Source organism: Myzus persicae, unplaced genomic scaffold (assembly GCF_001856785.1).
Source record: "Myzus persicae strain clone G006 unplaced genomic scaffold, MPER_G0061.0, whole genome shotgun sequence".
Taxonomy (NCBI): Eukaryota; Metazoa; Arthropoda; class Insecta; order Hemiptera; family Aphididae; genus Myzus; species Myzus persicae.
Genome location: NW_019103602.1, coordinates 1,668,072 through 1,686,603, shown reverse-complemented (window position 1 = coordinate 1,686,603; position 18,532 = coordinate 1,668,072). Strand labels below are relative to the sequence as shown.

The 18,532-nt window shown below is 30.3% G+C and overlaps 1 protein-coding gene across 1 annotated transcript; it reads left to right on the top strand.

Annotated features, from left to right (window-relative positions):
* Window positions 1-143: 143 nt before the first annotated feature.
* LOC111034831 (mitochondrial ornithine transporter 1-like) lies at window positions 144-17,341 on the top strand. The gene is made up of 2 exons (XM_022316220.1): window positions 144-971; window positions 15,948-17,341. Exons 1-2 carry the CDS (start codon window positions 453-455, stop codon window positions 16,362-16,364), a joined length of 936 nt encoding a protein of 311 aa, XP_022171912.1. The 5' UTR covers window positions 144-452; the 3' UTR covers window positions 16,365-17,341.
* The last annotated feature ends 1,191 nt before the right edge of the window (window positions 17,342-18,532 follow it).

Genomic DNA, 18,532 nt, shown 5'->3' with positions numbered 1-18,532 from the left:
ATAATAGTAATAATAGTGACAACAACAACAACAACAACAATGAAATTAATCTGGCGTCGAGAGGTCGGATCGCCGTTGTCGCTATCTAATCTCCTGCCCTCGTGTGAGGTTTATGTGAATCGACAGTATAACAGTTGAAAAAAAATCCTAAAAATAACGATATATTCAAGAGCGTCTTCTGGTAATCCTCACACGTCAACGGCGAACGCACGACGCGCGACGTTCCGGCATTAACTCACCCACGTTCTGCGCACAATATAATATCGAAAAACGTGTCGTCAACGTAAAAATCGTATTTTCTTCGACAGGCCTGACGAATCAACGTCCGAGCAAAGCCCTCCAAACATAAACAATTCTCGACTGACCGAGAGTAACCGTGTTTACGCATCGACTGTTACCGCAATTGAAAAGACGTCGCACGTGCCATCGACCCACGACGACCGCGCCCGGACATGAGCTCTGGCAGCGACGCGGCGGCGCCGGTTGTGGCGGACTCGATCAGCAGAGATGGCGGCGCCGGCAGCAGCCTGTCCGACCTGTTAGCCGGTTCGCTGGCCGGCGTGGCCGTCGTGCTGGTCGGCCAGCCGCTGGACACGGTCAAGACCAAGCTGCAGACGTTCCGCGGCCTTTACTCCGGGCCCGCGCACTGTCTGGCCCACACGTACCGGAAGTCCGGTCTGCGGGGCCTGTACGCCGGCTCGTCGCCGGCCATGGTGGCCGGCGTGGCCGAGAACTCGGTGCTGTTCGCGTGCTACGGCCTGTGCCAGCGCGCAGTGGCCGCGGTCACCGGGGCCCGGGACGCCAAGCAGATGGACGCGCTCAGCAACGCTGTGGCCGGATGCGCGGCGTCCGTGTTCTCGTCCGTGGTCCTGTGCCCTGCCGAGCTGGTCAAGATCAAGCTGCAAGCTGGCCGCGAACTGGCTGAATCCCGGGGGCAGCGGTTCCAAGGTTCCGTGTACCGCGTCACCAAGGTAATACATTAATATACGCATTTGACTTAATTCGCTTGAAAAAAAAGAGACGAGCCCGGTGGAACTGAATTTGTGTCAACTGAGTATGTCTGGTTTTCAAAATTGTTTACCTATTAAATTGCCCAAGTGCAGCCGAGATGATAGTTTTGGTCGGTGCCCGACTGAGTCCGTATCTTTACTTCGTCATTTTATACACCTCAACCGTAAATTGATTTTTAAAAATATAAATTCAAAATACAAAATAATAAATTATTTGACCTCAATATTCTTATCAAACACCAGAAAAACTAAAGCCAGTTAATTGAGGACAACATCGGAAAATTTGAAACACAGAACATTGATTTCATTAATATGTAATTTATGAATGAGTTGAGAACAAATCTGTGTTGTAATCTCCTAATATGCACTACTATCAACAGTTAAATTGCTAAAAAAATGTAAAATTTGCTATCAATAAGTTAGATGACCTTGTCAGGAACACTTTATAATTTATAAAAAAAAAATCTCCCTAATAAATATGTAAAAAAAGTTTTTTAAATCTTATTCACCACACATTTTATAATTAAATATTTTAAATAATGTTTTATCGATACCACCGGCTATCCATCCATATAATATGCATTATAGCAGCGGTTCCCAACCCATGGGCCTCGAGCAGCGTGGTACTGGGCCGTGAACGGTGAACCATATAAATATATAATATTATATATATTATATTTAAAAAAATATTATCATATATTTTTAATATATATCTAATAATATTTATCAATATTACCTACACTCTATGGAGCCAAATTAATGTATAATTAACCCTAAATATAGGAATAAACTGAATTTTGAAAGTGATTTGATTCTAAAACCATCCAGTTTTCACCCCGATATTGACTCTCTCACGAAAGATAAGTAATGTCAAAAATCACATCAAATTGTTTAACTTGTGATTAAATTTAATAAATGTTCAATTTCATGATAAACAATTGATTTTTTAATTGTCTTTAGTTCTAAGAACTGACTTTGTCATATATATATACATTATACATATATATTCATGTATTCGTATATAGGTGAGCTATTTGTGGGCCTCAAAGATTATTTTTCAAAATTGGTTGTCCTCACAGCTAAAGAGGTTGAGAATCTCTGCATTATAGGTACACGGCAGAAAAAATAATAAATACATTGTAAAAATGTCTATAATACAATACAGTATAGGTACTCATAATATAAATTAAATAATTCGATTGGAAAGGGGGGTTATTATTAATATTAAAAAATAAAATAATATTTAGATTTTTTAAAATAGTAATATTTTTCATGCCACTTTAATAAAAGTAAATTTATCAATTTTTTTTATAAATAATCCTCGATAAATGTATGTCATACCTCATAATTTTTGTTTTATTTCCATAATATTTGTTTACACCGATTTGATTTGTGTGCAGTCTCAATTATTTATGTTAGAACTTAGAAGTAACGTTTCGACTAACTACAAATTTCAGTTTGAGTGCATAAAAATAGTATAGGTATAAGCACAACAACACAATCAACACACACTAGTTCTAGGGAGTCGAAAGCAGACAGATATCAATAAGTTTCTTGAAGGCAAAAGTTAATTTCGACGGAATCGATGTACATTCTTTTAAATTATAGATTTAAAATTTCTGGATACAAAACGGGGAATCTTGAGTCGTAAAGCGACTTGAAAGGGGGAGGGGGTGTTTTTACCTCAGGGTATTGAATAAAATTTAAAAATCAAATTCTCGGGTAGTTATCTTGTACACCTCCACCATGAAAGACACTGCTTATTCAAACTGGGAAGTACATACATGGTCAATGCAATATGAAAATAGTGTTTAGTTTGGGACGCATTCGGTCATAAGGGACATATATTTTTAAGGACGCACTCGGAAGATCCATGATGAAATTGAAAGTGTTAACAATATAATAATTAATAAAAGGTTGTATACAAGTGCAATTCAAAAGCATCAAATAATATGATGATTAGACGCCAAACAAGAGCGAATGAACACGCCGTTTGCCAACTACGTTATAAGGTGTGATTATTAACAAATTATAAGTTTAATTAATAGGAACAACGGGTAATGGAAAGACGTGACGTGAATATTAAAAAACAGCAAATCTAAATTTGTTTATTATTGCCTAATTTCATATTTAAACCCCGTAGACTTGTTAACTTTATAAAAATTATAATTATTATTTAACTTTATAATTCAATCGATATTTAGACGGTTCTCGCATGGATTTTATGAGCTCGTCTCCAGGCTGACGCGGCATTTTAAATGCAGTTGATGGTTGTTGGGTGTTGTTAGATGATGTTTTAAACCGACTTAATTTATTTACCAAACTGTCTGACTGAAAATAAGTATGATTCACCCGATTTTCTTAAAGGGATGAATTATTCCCGTGGGGTCATTGTTTAAAAAAATAGCTACAACATTTAAGATTTGGCTTTTATCAAGTTGACTGCTTTCTGAATGCCAATCATCACGGTATTTTAGTAGCAAGTGAGGTGAATTACATCGTTCAAATAAAATTGTTTGCAGCCAAACAACCACTATTGGATTGAGAAAAAGCACAATAGTCACTTGAGGTATTTTATTCTGAGTATATAAAATCGACTTATTATGAATTGGAATGAAACTGTACACCACTCGAATTTGAAACACGATTTAGTTGCGACTATAAAATGCTTTGTGAGTTTATCGAAAAATGTATCAATGTGAGCTCAGTGACTATTTATATAAACAAGATTTATAGGAACAGAAAAAAATTCTGCTCGGTATTGATGAACATCACTGATGGCAGTATCTTTTATTCAGTAACTATCATAAAATATTCATCGTCCAGGTCTGTTATTTGAATAATTTATAATTATATACGTTTAAATAAAATCAATTGTTACCTATATCGTGGTAATCTGTTTAATTACCTATTTAATATATTAGGTACTTTGAATATATATTTTATAAAAAAAAAATGTATATTTTAATAGACATCGTATTCGTTAAACATACTTTTGTACACTTCAGTAGTTCAGTTAAGCATATTTCAAGAATTTATAACATTTAAAAAAAATACATTTTTTTTAATGCATTTAAATAATTAAATAGGTTGAATTAAAATTTAAAACATGATCTTTTAAATAAACTTTCCTTTGATTACACATTACTGCAGCTACTTAAAATACCCCATTACTTATGAAATTTTGTATTTAGCATTTTAGCATTTAAACATATGAACTTGTACAATTATTTTGTTGAATACATATTTTTAACTTTAATTTTTAACAGTTTTGTATTATTTAATGTAACATAAATAAATTATAATTAATATTACATAGGTAAAACAAAACAATTTGTATTCAAAAGAAAACCTCTTTTGATCATTATTATAGGTTTGAACGCAATTGAGCTGTTTAGTATTTTAAATAGGTACATCATAACTATACAATTACCTAATCATTTATCCACCAAACTCTCAATATTGAAACATTTAAAATAATAATAAACGGTTAACTAACTATATAAAACTAAGTAAATGTCTAATATAACATCAATTTTAAATAGAATATTGACCATGAGATTTTGTTTTGAAGTCTACAGATTTATATTATGAATACAGACACACATTTAATGTGTCATGTTTTTATGAATATAGTTTTGTGATTATGATAGGAAGAAAACAATCTAACATCTGTCCTAAACCGGAAGCTCTTCTACAGACTTGGCACTGTTGCCACTTAATCTTGAAACCCATATGTTCGAGTAGTTGAAAAAGAAAAAAGTTCATCAGGAAACACTACGAGACAGTGAATTATGATAAGATTTATGACAAGGTTGACTTCTGAGATAAACATAAGGACATTTTTTCAAAAGTATCTCTTTTCATGAAAGAGGAATTTTTTTACTTCAAATTTAAAAGATAACAATTTAGGGTTTAAAAGTTTGCTACCTAGTTAAAGTATTTATGACGGCTAATTTCCCGATATCACCATAATTATTTACATAATAAAAAAGAAATGAAGCCTCTCAGTTGTTATGTTTAACTAATTTAGAAAACTATCATTGTACCAAAAATGTTTAACTGTACATTATGATTTATTGAAATTTATTTATTATGAGTAATTATCACTTTTCATTTTAAATAAAAAATAAAATTCTTTTGAAATCGTATTACATTATTGTATTATGGTATCATGAAGTACTTTCAAATGTTGTTCTTCAGAGTTTTCTTGTGGCTTTCATAAAAATAGGTCTTATATTGTTTCAACAAAAACATTTTCAGATCCTATTGCATTATAATCGTGAATAACGGTTTTTCCACGTTCTCTGAAACGTTTACCTAGACGTAATCACCAACCACGAGGAAAACTGTTGTCGGTTGCAAACTATTGACCATAAAGTTTCAACCAAACACAAAGGATTATTTTAAGAGATTGTCAGTTTACGGTGACCAAAAATTAATTAGCTTCTAGTCTTTTAATTTTCATGATACCTACGCAGAATTTGTCTTACAAAGTGCGATATAGTTTGATAGAATTCAAAAAAAGTAATTTTGATATTATTCATTTTATAATTGAATGTAGGTACTTACCTTTTAGATATAAAATAAATTTTACTTTAATATCGTGTAATAAAATAAATCCTCAAACAACTTTTCAAATTTCAACACAGAGGTATATTAATAATAGTATATTTAAGAATATATTCCTATAAATTATAATACTAACAAAATACGGGTATCTAGTAATATTATTATTGGTAGTAGTAGTAGTATATAGTATTAAAAATATTTATCTTGTAGCTATTTTATTTATTGGTTTTTTAAACCACTTGTTTAATATTTTTATACGGTTTAAATTGGCCCAATGACAAAGGTTATCTTCAATATTGAAATCACTGTGTATAATTGATATCTACCTACATATAATATTACTATATTAGGCACTTAAGGTTTTACAATAATAATGTACCACTTGATAAATCTTTTAAATTACTGTTGTAATGTTGGATATCTTGTTGTACTACAAGCATCATATAAATATTTATGTTACGACACTATTTTGATTAATGTTTATTTGACAAAGAAAATATGTCTCAGAGTGGCTAAGACAGTTTTAAAAGATAGCATATACATTATATATCACAGTTGCAGTTTTTATTGATGCTAAGTTCCATCGTATTTCCTTGTTTTATATTCAATTATTTTTAGTAAAAAAAATTATTAAACTAAAACTAATTTAAATTAAATTCATTAATAATATTATTGTATTATATATTTGAATTAATCATAGCTATAATTATAAAATATAATATTCAAGTACGTTTATGAAGAAAAAATGATTTTCACTTTGTATCATAAATTGTAATTTTATAAATGTAGAAAGAATATATTATTTAAACATCCACAACAAACATTTTTTTACAAAATCTTTATATTTCATAATAAATATCTTTTGCAAATGAACATAATACTAACATACATATCAGTAGATAACTAAATAATTTATTCTTATATTACCTACTCTTCTTGTTACTTTATAACTTGATAATAAAAATTGTAAAAACGTTTTAACAGTACCTCTTAGAAATTATTTGCTGTATTCTGTTTTAATTAACAAATACAAACCCAGTTAAAAGTTTGATCACTAAGTGTGAGGATTAGTTTTTTTTAATCACCTTATCTGTATCAGTGTATTAAATGAGGATCAATATTTTATTTTTATGTTGATGAGTTAATTTTTGCAAGCAAAACTCAATTGATAGGCAAGCACATATTATAACTTTTTGATAACAAAACTGCAAAATATGGTTTTACAACACACTTTAGTGGTGAAATGTTTTCGTTCATTAGTTATAACAATTTTTTCGCAATGATGGATGTGTTTGAGAGAATTTTTCAAGTCTTGTGTTCATGAAAACAAAGGAATTTAGAAGCTAGTATTCAACATATAATTTCACTCCTGGATTTAATAATAACTGTTATAAAGGATTATAAAATGTGTAATATAATATTTACTGTGTCTACATAAATAATCTTATTGTGATTTATTTTATTTAGTTCACTTAAACTTTTATAGTTTTCCATGAAACTTCGTTAAATATTTTAGAGCACAGTGTTTATTTTAAACGTTATGTATTTCGAAATAAATTAACGTTTTTCATACTACTTAAACGGGCATAATTGGCTCAGTTTATGAGTTTATTATAAGATTCGTTCCTATTATTTTGTGCAAACACCAGTGGGGCTCATGAATCTCAAATGTGTGAGAGCAGTTAAATATTATTTATTTATACAAACTGCAAATATTGTATAGGTAGGTATTTGACTTAAGAGAACGCCATGCCCGCCAAGTTGTTGTCTCCGCCTAGTGAAGTGCATAAAATAGCAAATTTACTTTTAGCAGCTTTACGTTCAGTTTTATTAGTTGTATTATAATAGAGAATTGGAGTATTATAAAACCGTATGTAAGAGGTAACAGTATCATATTTATTATTCTATGTTCTCTGTCTGAGGTTTTTCCGATATTTTAATTTTAAATCAAGTTACTGGCATTTGCAAATTTTACCCACTTGATATAAAATTTAAAAAATAATTACAACACTGAAAATATTGTTCGATACCTTTAAGTTTGATTATCACAGTAGATTCCCTCCTATATTAAAACTAACGAACCTAAACGTGAACTACTGAACTTAAATCTGTTATGTTAAAGCCTATGTTACGCATTTATACGGCGGAGACAGTATTAAATTAAGCAGTAGCTAGACACATAGTACCTACCTATATGACTAGTAACATCCTCCTCAAATATTACATTTGATTTAAATTTAATTAAGCTCCGTCGAAGATCGTTTCCAAAACCTTATACACAAATACACTTGTCATTTTTTTCAAATATATTAAATTAATATAATATTTCAACAACATTGTCTCATATAAGACGTGTACAACTGAGATCAGTGAAACGGGACGAATATAACACCACGCACATAGCCTCAGCGTCAGCGGGTAGTTGTTTTTTTTTGTTATTGTATGATAACAAATTTTAGTAGACAATTTATGGTATGTGCAGAACATTAGATCCCTAGTCAAAAATAAAAATATTTCTATAATTCTGTATTATATTATGTACCTACAACACTTGCACCGCACGTTTGCAGACTGTAAATTATTGTTGGCCCGTATACAATGTCATTGTCTAACGGGCTTTGAGCTCTGATAATTTTAATGCACGTAGGTACCACCTATAATGTCTCACAAAATAATGTAATTTAATCCACACTGAGTCTTCTCTGAAATCGTGGCCAGGTCAATTTGACAATGTTTGCCAATAGGCAACAACCCTTTCAGTATAATATAACCAGTAAAATTTACATTAATTAATTCATCAGACACAAATGGGAATTCGGCTTTACGTTTCTGATGTAACGGATAATCCTCTCGATATTTTGATCATAGATAAGTAATTATTTTCATCCGCAAACAGTAATATAGTGTTATCTTTTGATGTAGGTACCTATACCATGGACCATGTGCCTATACCATAATATGACTACCGTGGATTAAATAACATAATAGGTATTGTTATGTAATGTTCGTTGGCGATAGAAAAATTGCTCTATGTAATTTAAAAATGAATATCGACGCAAAACGATCCATTATATAAATTATACATAATATACTTATGAATGTTTGTATTTTTGTATTTTTATTAACAATAGGTATACTCTATTGATTGTGTAAATTCCATATTCTATACATGGGTCAACGACTTTTATCTAAAAAATATAATGAAAATGTATGATGCACGCTGATTACTGCTACAACGAATCATGTTCAGTCTTTATGTTATTTTAAAAAAATAAAATTATTCTTTGGGTGGGTTATCTGGGCTGAAAAAAGTTATAAATAATTAATAGATACCCCATATGTGCGTATCGTTGGCCATCCACAGAAAATGTGTAGTATAAGTAGTATACAAAATTGAACACAAAATGTAATAAAAGACTTAACTCTTGGTACTGTAGTTTGTACAACTAATAATCAGTTTCGTTAAAATATTATTAAACAAAGGTATTTATTTTTATAATTAACGAAGTGTATTAATTAACAAACAGTTTGTTGATTCGACCTGTATAAATTATATAATGTACATTGTCATGTTATATGTGTGGGTATTTTAATTTCTGTTCATTAAATTAAGTTGTAACATTTCATTAAGTAGACACTTATATTTTGTAATTAATGAAAATATAAGTAAATTAGCTGTTCAAAGCATATTACCTTAGTATTTGATGAAAAAAGTTGTTGAACTCGATAAAGTAAATTAATACAAACTTATACAAAAGAAATTATTTAAAAATAATTAATATGACTTTTAGGAAGTGCTTAAAACCAGGCATCGATTATAATGAAAATAAAATTGATAGAACACCTTTGACCGACACATATCCAACCTATATGGGTAGGTAGTCAAAACTCTGCGCACAGAATATTACTGGCCATATTCCCCTATTTCAGTGATGATAATTTATGCTATGCAAAGACAAGCATTGCATACACATTATAATACTTCGCAGAACTTACGCTAAAACAATTCAAATACCTTGAACAGTGACATTAATAGTTTGTGTCCGGTGTCCTGTAATCCACTCACTTTTGAGTTGTATTTAAAATGCATGTTATTAACTATAAGGTGGAGAATTTTATTCGACACAAATCGATGGAAATTCTAATAATAATATATTTAACAATAACTTACACAAGGCATAAGTATACAAAAAAATAAATTATATTTATTATGACTACCCTCGCTTAGGGATATTTTCGTTGCACTACCTTGAATACAAATTTTTAGACATGTTAAATGATGGGAAACTACTCAACAACAGAATAACGAAAATGGTTTTAAATTGATAATAATTGATAATGTATTTGAAAATTAAAACCTATTACCTACGTATAATGTCTCCACTGAGTTACTCGCAGTGTGAAAGGTGTGCTTCAGTTATAATCTACTCATAAACGCATCTCTATTGACAACTTAAAATTCACTTAGTTCGATTTTTAATTTTAAAGACTTCATGAACTTAAAAATGTGTTTTAAATAATATTATAGTGTGTTTTACGTAATGAAAGGACGTCGTCGACTTTTTCGTGCACAATTTTACAATTTTACTTGACAATATTATTGAGGAAACCCGTTTACTCGTGAATATATACAGATACACTAAACTGTCTTTTTGCTCAAACATGTCGAGAACATTTCAAAAACAGTGCGCCAACGGGTTGCACAAATGTGCATAATGGCCTGCTATGTTTTATGAAAATGTGTGCAAACGGTGTGCACCCGCCGTAATTTATTCCTATCATTTTCATGATGTATTTTATACTATACACCGCCTTTTTCTCTAAACGAATTTCGTTAGTGACATTCCTACAACATTTTTGTGTGCAAAGCATATCAAATATGTCGAGTAGAAAATAAACGCACTTTAACATGCAGTTTAAAAATAATGGTACGGTTAGGTCAGGCCGTGTATGGTTTACATAAAACTAACGTTTAATAATTTTGTAATTTTTACTTTCAAATATTATGTTTATTTTTATTTTTTACGATTAATATGTACGTCGTGGTCTATATGTCCACTTACCTATGAGCTTATTAGCTATTAATTTATTACTTATCACGAACAAATTTCGTTGTAAACCATATTATTATAATATACTTGGTGTAACTTATGTCCTTGCAGAAAATCACCTATATATGCCTATATGTTTATTGTACAATTTTTAAATAAAATTACCATATTATGCGCATGGCTGGTTTTAATTCTAAAGAGATTATAATATAAGTAATCTGGTTAGTATAAAGACTTTAAATGTTATACAAACTTTTAATATTTTAATAACTTTACAACAGAACAAGGATTTAATAAGTTTTTCACAAATGGTTGTGTAATTTTTAGCGAGCCAACTACAGTAGTATTAAAGACTTTTTTGACTTATGAATATTTAGTATTTATACTATTAAATATCCCCATGATTGAGTTTATAATATGTCTTGTTGTGGGTTTAGTACTCAGACGTTTTAAATCAATATAGTTATCTGAAATTTTATTTTATTTTATTTTTTACAACAGAAGTCTGTATGGAAATAATTTTGGAAATTGTAGCTTTACAAATGTACTTTTAACCCCCCTATACCTTCATTGTGTAATCATTTGTAATTTGTGGGTTTAATCAAATGTATACGAATGAATATTTTACTAGAGGTACTCTCTATGTGGATCTATAGCCTCATAATAGGTTTTTGCATAAATTAAAGTTTTAATTTTAATTGATTGCGTATTGTTAGTAAGATAATTTTGAGAACCTATGATATTTTTTAAGTGAAATACAAATGCAAAAAAATATACTTAAAGCAAAGACCATTTTAGTTTTTATTGTGAGCTTTAGATTAAACGGAGGCATTAAAAATGCATAGTTTAATGTACTGTATATGTGTCTGGTGCACACAGGAACAATAGCCGGACTTGATCCATTTAAGTAATAATATACTTCAACTGAGAGACAAGGTATACAATCCCCTTGTGATCTACTATTGTACATCAAAGGTTTTTGAAATGAATAACTAAACATTCTGACAGTGCAATTGTGAAGCTAACAGATATTTGTATTTAATCATATCTATTACTTTTGAATTGTTGAATTATACATGAATGTACATTAATTCATATCGAATTCATAATAATATTATATATCATAGTATTATATTCATAGTGATTTAAACATAAATATTTAAACAAGTTGTTACTTAAGTTAGGTATGTGTATAGTAATATTACCTACTGCCTCAACTTTTTAATTAAAATTCTGAAAAGTTCAGAATGAATACGTTTTTTCTATGATTTCGATGCCAGCTATAGTAGGTCCAACTAACTAATTAAAACATTAATGTAAAACGCCTTTTTTTAAATTCTTATGGATTAATATTTTTAAAAATAATTTTAGCTGTAGGTAATAAATTAATTTAAATAGCACTTAATTTTTTTTTTGTATTGTATTGTTTGTCAAACAATTCTGTTTGTATGAGTAATGCTACATTAGTTTTAAGCTTAAGACTTTTAAAATGTTCTATTTTACCAAATAACAATAAAATATTAAAATAAAAACAGAGACTACAAAAATCAAAATACTTTATTGTACCAAAATCATACTGGACAATGGTAATATATACCATACCGGCACCATACCATAACCAACATGTTCATTTTCAGTCAAACCATTCCAGAAATCAATTTTTGTGTCATAATAGTATTATATTGTATGAAACAATAAATGTATGTTAAAACTTAATTTATGAAAAGTACCTACATATTAATTATAAATTATTTTAAAGTATCGTTTCTCTATTTGATTCTCTTGACATAATATTATCATTGAAATGATAAAAAAAATGTGATGAATTTATATTAAAAAGGAGCGAGGAAAAAATAAGAATGAAAAAAAGTCAAAACAAATAATAGAAAAAAGTGGACAGTCAACAGGACTGGGTGTTTGGATGTTAAGCACTCTTCAAGACAGTTGTATTGTGTTTTTAATATAAGTTTGAAACTAATGATAATAATTACATTCAAAAAACTTTTCCTAGTGCAGCTCGGATTACTAAAGCAATTTTCAAATGTTAAGTGATCACATTTATCACATCAGATTTGAGAGTACAGTTTTCTAGATTTTCTTGTATTTAAGTAGAATTTAATTATATTTAATACGTACAACGTTCTGCTCGTAATATACAATAATAATTATTTTTGTTTTGAATGCAAACATTAAAATTAATCATTTTGTATAAAATAAATGTCGATAAAAGGATTCATGAAACTATAATGAGTATTAAAATGTATTGTATTTTATTTTAATTATTAAATTGTATGCACCGCGCAGTTTAATTCACGTACCATTGTACCAATAGACATTGTAGCGTATTATTCTTAATTAAAAAAAAAATATAATTTCAATAAATAAGATTTTCAAGCTTAATGAATCTATAATATTAAATATCTGTATAAAAATGTTATTAATATTGCAGTCAAGCAAAAATATTTTATAAAAACTAATGTTTGTCTGGTGCTCATTTTTAATCAAAATTAAGAAATGTTCATTCAATAAAATTTGTGTTTTTATAAAAAATGTACGTTCTAACTACCTATACACTCTAGATTACAGTATTCAACTATTACATTTGTTTACTTAAAAACTGCTAAAAATGTTTTTTTGAAACTAATGTTTGGCTTGCAATTTTTAAATATGGGTATTGTGTAAATGAGACAAGAAGATTATTATAAATATTTTATTTTTGAATCGATTTACATGTTTCCACTTTACACCATTTTTTAAATAACATTTAAATAATCGAGTTGATTATTTTGATAAAAATATAATCTTAAGCAAATAAATTGCATCTAGTTGAATACATATATTTATTATGATTAAAACTAAACATGTCAAAAAGTAATATTGATGAATGGACAAGTTACAATGGTACCTATTTAATTTTAAATTAACATGGATAAATTAGTAATTTTTTTAGAACAGCTATAACTACTTTGTGTACTACTATTATGTAAGTACTACCTATCTTCACAAGCATTTATTTTTTTGAATATGTCACTGTTTGAACAATAAGAACACATGGTTTTATAAAGAAACAAAAACGTTATTAATTATGAGAACTCAATAATTATTATTTACCTCTTCCTATTTTCAATCCTATATAACGTAAATTTGTGTTATACTCACAAACTATTTTCTCAATTTTATTTAATTCCCGCTTTCAAAATAATTACTTAAATGACAAGGTCACTTGTTCTATGTGTGGGTGGGTTTTTTTATACTATATTTAGTTACACAACCTACTTAGTTCAATACAATATAATATAATATATTATTAGAGTAATCAATCTTTTTGAGAAGCGCCATTGCTCTCTGCTCTTTGTCTCTTTTCCGAAGGGTTAAAACTTTAAGTCCCCGGTATACGTTCAGCGTTCATAATTTGAAATTATCGAATCCCAGCGGATATAAGTCGAGCCCCGAGGGTAGCTTCTATAGCTAATTTGACCATTCCAGTGAATTTTATTGACCGTAAACAAATTAAGGGGGAGTTTTTGCGAGCATGCCGTTATTAACATATTAATGCTATATTACGAGTATTATCAAAGAGTGGGGAAATTAAAGAAGAAAAAAAAACCATCTACATAGCCACATAATATAGGTCATTAATTTTCGATAATGTTTTTGTTTAAAAAGTCTGCTAACTGTAAAATATATTTTTTTTTTATCCAAAGCACTGAAGTGTGTTATTATTATATTTCGTTTTTCGTTTAATTTCTTAGATTATTAGATATTTTAAATTTCCGCTTTTAATAAAAATTTTACTATGGTAAGGTTATTTTCATGATTTGGGCCCTGAAAAAGAGTCTGAACATTCCACGGACACTGCAGCATTCCTCTTATGCATCTTCATAATTTCAGCATTCTGTGCGGATAATAATATAATATTTAATTGTGAGATGAAATTCACTCGTCTTACACATACCTACATAGATGTCCTTGTTTCGCTATTAATAGTAACCACGTGCAGTCAATCTAGATGAGCATGACCGATACTTATATACGATTTATTGTGGTTTCTTCGTTTCTATTTAATTTAGGGTCGTACCATTTTTCAATTGTCTTCTCGTTTTCGTCGAGGTTATAGTGCTGTTTTATTTTTCAGCGGTTTTACCATTTTATTTTGGCTGTAAGTTTAATCAAAAAATGCTTTACACTGTGAACAGATTTGTCCGTTAAACCTTGGGTTTAATATGAAATACTTTAGACAAGGCTAAGCCGTTTATGCGACAACCTATCATTTACAAATTTTAATATTTCACTCTATTGTTTTTAACATTATTACTAACAATCATTAAGTATAACAAATTAAGATAGTATCAAGCTAACTACTAAACAGATTATAGAAAAACCATGAAATAAAAGCACAAGACTTTATTAAATTAAATTCTATAACGTAAAAAAATGATTTGTGTAAAATAATTATATTATTATATAGGTAATATTCTAAATTTCAAAACTGAATTTTCTGAAACTCCAATAATGTTATTATTTTTTTGTTCATAAATTATTTACGATTTTAGTGATCGGTGAATCCTTAGAGGAAAACTTGATTTGGGCCCTGAGATATTTGATGGCTTCAAATAAACACGAGTTGGGTCCGCTGTGTTATTTAATAACACTCGAATTGGGTTCAATATAAATTGTATCTTATTGCATTGAGTATAGATAGTATCTATACTCAATGCTTATAGTTAGTAGTAGGCCTATATAAGATTCTTATTATGGTTTACCTATACTGGCTGTACTATTAATGAGTGAAAGAGGACCTATGGAAGACTCACTTTTAGAGAGTCGTTAAAAGAGTTTTTCGAAGATTTTAATACGGGCGATTGTATTATTAAAAAGTCATAATAGCGATTGAATCAATACAATAGGTGCGTATGATGTTAACGAAAAAAAAAATACTGTTGTTCAAATAAATATAGGGTTGGTCAAGTAACAACGGGTAACCGCTAACCGTGTACCTTTGCGGTATTTCAATAACAAAACTATATTATGATAAATAGTTACATCGTAATAAATAAATTCATACGTTATGGGAAAATACTGTTTTAAGATTTTTGAAACAACAAGGTCCAGGTGCATATATTTTGGATTCTAAAATCGATTTCCAGAATTGTTAGGCCTTCCCTTAGTATTGCCGTCGACCCCCCCCCCCCCCACCCAGCCATTGAGTTAACCTTGACACAAGATACACACGTTTATTATTTAAAAAAAAAATAATAATAATAATATTGCACCGTCGGAGTTACTTGATTTTTGTGTTTATATTTGTATACAGGACATCGTGAGGCACCATGGCCTCGGAGGTCTGTTCCGCGGACTAGAGATGACAGTGGCCCGGGAGATGCCCAGCTACTTTTGCTTCTTCGGGGTGTACGAGGCGGTCCGGGAGGCGCTGAAACCGGCCGGTCGGACCCGTGCCGACTGCGGCCTGCTGGCCACCACTGTGGCCGGGGCCGCGGGCGGCGTGCTCCTGTGGACGGTCACGTTTCCGGTGGACGTGGTCAAGTCTCGGATACAGCTGGACGACGCGTTGCCCACGCGCGGCTGGACCATGTGCATGTTGCACATGTACCGGAACGAGGGCGTGGTCGCACTGTACAGCGGACTGGCGCCGACGCTGGTCAGGTGCATTCCATCGTCCGCCGTGCTGTTCCTCGTCTACGAGTACACCAAAAAGCTGTTTGACACCTAGGCCAGGAGTGGTGGGGGGGAGGCGCATCGAAGAACGTCCCGGAACGGCCCGCGAGACACACCTAGAATTGAGGGTGGGTTCTCGAACATCCCAAACTTTGAAAAATTCAAAAAGTTGGAATTAGTTGAAAGGTTAACATTTTTGTATTCGAAATCGAATACTTTGAACTCAGACATTTCAAACGGTTCGAGAAAAATCGAATTGATATCGATACTATCATAAGTATAATAGATACCTATCTATTTTTTTTTACGCATCAAATTGTGCACCAAGAACGTTAATAATTAATTGTTATAACTTTTTCATTAAAATAGGGTACCTATATTTTTTGTTTAAAATTAAAACGGACTCGTGAATGAAATTTAAAGGTCGAAAGTTCGTAAGGTTCGATAAGTTTGAAAAAAGTTCGAATAAAAATGGATTTGAGTTTGATCTTGATCAGTTCGGAAAAAATAACAAAGTTCATACTCTAGTGACAGCTAGTAAAAATTTTGATGTTTTACCCATCCTTACCTATAATACCTAACCCTAATTATTATACTTGAAACGTTGCCCGAAAGTGGAGGTGCGGTGACGCTTTGAGTGGCTTTATATTGTACATAGTAGACGCGATGACAATACCTATAGTTTTAATTACGATTTTTAAGATTTTTTTCTATACACTCGTTTATTAATATCATTTTATTTTTTAGAAAAACAACATACATAATATTACTGCATCTTTGTCCTTATAATATTATATGCTCGTAAATACGGTGTCAATATTTATAGATATTATAGTAAAAATACTATGCATGATTATGTTTTTTTTTACATTTTTAACAATCTAAGATTAGACTGATATGATATATTATTGTTGTGTGACTAAATATGTCCGTATTATATCTTAATACTAGAGCTATAATAGGTTACTTAGGTTAAAAAACCGACTGACGTTAAGTTATAGTTTTTTTTTTTATGACTTATATGAAAGGCAAGTAAATTTCTTCTAATTATCATAACTGTATTTTTTTTTTTAATGTATGTATTTTTCGACTAATAAATTGTATCATCAATTATTGTTATTGACAATAACTGACATAAAGACAGCGGGTGATTTTAAACCTATATTATTGTACTTATGTTATCAAATTTTTAATTATTGAGGTTTTATTAAATTTTTACGGTTTTATACATTTTTATTAGGTAAATAAAATGTTTGATTATAACTGTATTTTTTTTAACCATTTTAATGTGAAGATTTTCGAGTTTTCATAATACATATTTTTAAATAAAATTCTTTCTTACAGCTAATATAATTTAAGATCAGATTTTACTATAAAGTTTTATTTAAATAAATATATGCTATGTAAAAATATTCATATTTGTAAATACATTTTTAATTATTACCAAAATGAAAAATTATGATCGGCCAAGGTGCGAAAGTTATTGATAATTATTATAGTCATAGACTGATTATCGAAAGAACGTTTCTTGAGAAATTAGTTCGACTTACTAATACCTAGTTAAAATTACCCTTTAAGCCTGGTATTACCACTGATACTTGATCAATTACAGCGTGCGTCATTTGTTCTCATAATTAGCCCACAAATAAAACAACAACTGAAAGTAGGTAATACGACGTTTTGTTAGTAATTTTAATGTAAGTATTTCGTTAATACAGCTGTAATCATTAAGTGGATGGACAAAATGTATAAAAATGGAAGACCTGAATATGACGGATATATACTGATTCTTAAATCACTGTAATAAGGGCACCCGTCGGCCGTCTGTATTTCCAAACAGAGGAGAAGAACCCGTCAACAATCGATTTATTTAAAGTCGGACTGATCGGCGATCTGAATAAAAATAGTTAAGATAAACACTTGGTGAGATGATTAAGACATGGTGCAACTTCAGTGCCAATCAAGATTCCTCACCACAAAGACTGGCGTCTGGATTCCCATCGGCTACCTATCACAATATGTCAATACCTATGTAAAATGTGCATACCTATCGAGACCCAACTCGGCATTCATGAAATCCTCGTTAAGCCAGGTCCCACATATATATGTCATAATCTAATTCATCCTATACTTATACCATATGATAAAAAATAAAACCATTACAAAAATCTGGCAACACCAGTCATATAGCTACTATATATTGTGTTTTTTCATCTTAATTAT